The 2,402-nt window shown below is 47.1% G+C and overlaps 1 protein-coding gene across 1 annotated transcript; it reads right to left on the bottom strand.

Moving 5' to 3' along the window:
• Window positions 1-395: 395 nt before the first annotated feature.
• On the bottom strand, window positions 396-1,400 carry LOC127539855 (glycerol-3-phosphate phosphatase-like). The gene has a single exon (XM_051964248.1). It carries the CDS (start codon window positions 1,398-1,400, stop codon window positions 441-443), a length of 960 nt encoding a protein of 319 aa, XP_051820208.1. The 3' UTR covers window positions 396-440.
• Window positions 1,401-2,402: the final 1,002 nt, after the last annotated feature.

Raw genomic sequence — 2,402 nt, 5'->3', positions numbered from 1 at the left:
ACCTCCCTGCCTGAAAAAAAGGCTTATCCCTGAATAAACTTTGAATTTCAGATATTTCTGAAAGATAAATTTAAACACAAGTCTGAAATACTCTCCCTTCCCTAACTCTGCAGCTTCAGTTACAACTCTGAAGTTAGCTGAATCCCTGGGAGGCAGGCATTGTGGTGGGCCCTCCCTCCCAACAAAATACAGTCAGGAGCCACTACAATGTTTCGCTCCTTTTCAAAGTGCATCTTAAAATAGAGGAAATTTGTAAACAAAATCATCCCCTCTGCTCGACCCCCCTCCGCAGCTCAATTGCAAAGTTTACAAACTAAGATTTTTTAAATTCCAATACATTCTTTGTACTCATCTAGATGAGTACATGCTCAAGCCCACCCATTAATTAAGGTAACTGATTTTTTATTTTTTATTTTGGAGATTAAAGACACTGTAACTCTCTAATCTTCAAGAGCTGGTATAAGGTCGGCTATGCTGTCGACATAGAAATCAGGAACCATTTTGTTCCTAGAACAGTCACTTTGCTGGTTGCCTTTCACATCCTCCAGACTGGAGACCCCGGTAAGAGTCAAGATGGTCTTGAGGCCACAGGTAACCCCCAGGAGGATGTCTGTGTCTAGACGGTCTCCCACCATGACGGTGCGGTCTGGGTTGAGGCCGAACTCCTTGGCCACACAATCGAAGATGAATCTGCTGGGCTTACCTATGATCTCTGCCTGCCGCTGGGCAGCCATCTCCACCGCTTGGACCAGACAGCCAGTACCAGCAATGTAGCTTCCACCCTCCAACGGGAGTCGGTTGTCCATGTTGGTGCCCACGAGGAGGCAGCCCGGTTGTTGGAGGTAGCGTACTGCCTTGGTCAGCTTCGCGTAGCTGAAGTGGGGGTCGAAGCCCACCATCACTGCGCCCACGCCAGGCTCCAAGGGCTCTGCTAGCCAGTCCCCGGGACCGGCGCCCTGCAAGGGCTCGGGCCCTACGCCCACGCTCGAGATGCCCACGGCCTCCAGCTCGGCGGCCAGGGCCGGACTGCCCAGCACATAGGCCTTGGCCGGGACCCCGCCGCCCTCCAGGTGCTGCCGGAGGTAGAGGGCGGCGCAGTAGGCCGTGCCAAACACCTCGAGACCGGCGCCGGGCCCCGCGGGACCGCCAAAGTCCAGGCACTTCAGCTTCTCGGCGTAGGCCTCGCGGGTTTTGCTACTGTTGTTGGTCACGAAGCCCAGCCGCTTGCCCCGGGCCCGCAGCGCGGTCAAAGCCTCGGGCGCGCCGGGCACGGCGGTCTCCCCTCGCCACAGCACGCCGTCGCAGTCGAAGAGCAGCGTGTCCACATGGGCCAGCAGTGCCTGCGCCCTATCGGCACTGAGCCAGACGCAGCGGCCATCGTCACCGCCAGCCTCCGCCATCGCTGCCCGGCCCGCTTGGCCGCCTATCCCCGAAAGAAATTTTCTAATGAGAAATGCAATAAAACAACTCAGAGGTACCACTTCATATTTATCAGATTTGCTAACATGACAGAAAATGAAAATAACAAATTTGGGGGGAGAGAGAAAGATGTGAAAAAGTAGATATACAAATTCACTGTTGATAAAATTTGTGAACTGACTCAACCATTCTGAAGAACAATGTAGACCTATGCCCAAAGGGCTGTAAAACTATGCATACTCTGAACCAGCAGTACCACTTCCAGATCTGTATCCCAAGAAGACTAGAGGAAAAGGGAAAGGACTCTGCATGTGCAAAATTTTATAGAAGGTTTCTTTGTGGTGCCAAAAAATTATAAATTCAGGTGATGCCCATCAATCAGGAAATGGCTGAACAAGTTGTATAAGATTGCAATGAAATACTATTGTATTATAAGAAATTATGAGCTGGATGTTTTCAGAAAAACTTGGAAAGATTTATATGTGTTGATGCAATGTGAAGTGAGCATAACAAAGAGATCACTATACATAGTAACAGCAATATTGTAATGATAACCAAATGTGAAAGACTTACCTATCCTAATCAATATAGTGATCCAAGATAACTCCAAAGGAGTCATAAAGAAAACTCTATCTCCAAAAAACTGATAAACTCCAAGTGCAAACTGAAACATAAGTATGTATGTATATATTTTCTTCAATTTATTCTTACTGCTTTTCTGCAACATGGCTAACATAGAATTTTGTTTTACATGACTTCACATAGGTAAAGTAGCTAAAGAGCTGGAGAAAGGATTTGCATCAAAATACAAAAATGAATGTTAAAAAAGAACAAAATACAAGATAACTGAGTTTGATGGAAGGATCAAAAAAGTGTAGGGAGAGAGCAAAAAGACTTCTTATAGAAGGCAGCATATAAACTTGTCCTCCAAGGAAACCTGATATACTAAATAAAGGAGGTAAAGACAAAATGAATTCTAGGCA

This window comes from Antechinus flavipes, chromosome 6 (genome assembly GCF_016432865.1).
Source record: "Antechinus flavipes isolate AdamAnt ecotype Samford, QLD, Australia chromosome 6, AdamAnt_v2, whole genome shotgun sequence".
Classification (NCBI taxonomy): domain Eukaryota; kingdom Metazoa; phylum Chordata; class Mammalia; order Dasyuromorphia; family Dasyuridae; genus Antechinus; species Antechinus flavipes.
This window is presented reverse-complemented; position numbering and strand designations above follow the sequence as displayed.

Coding starts and splice junctions, on each gene's coding strand:
- LOC127539855 (XM_051964248.1), bottom strand. CDS start 1,400: ATGGCGGAGGCTGGCGGTGACGATGGCCGCTGCGTCTGGCTCAGTGCC.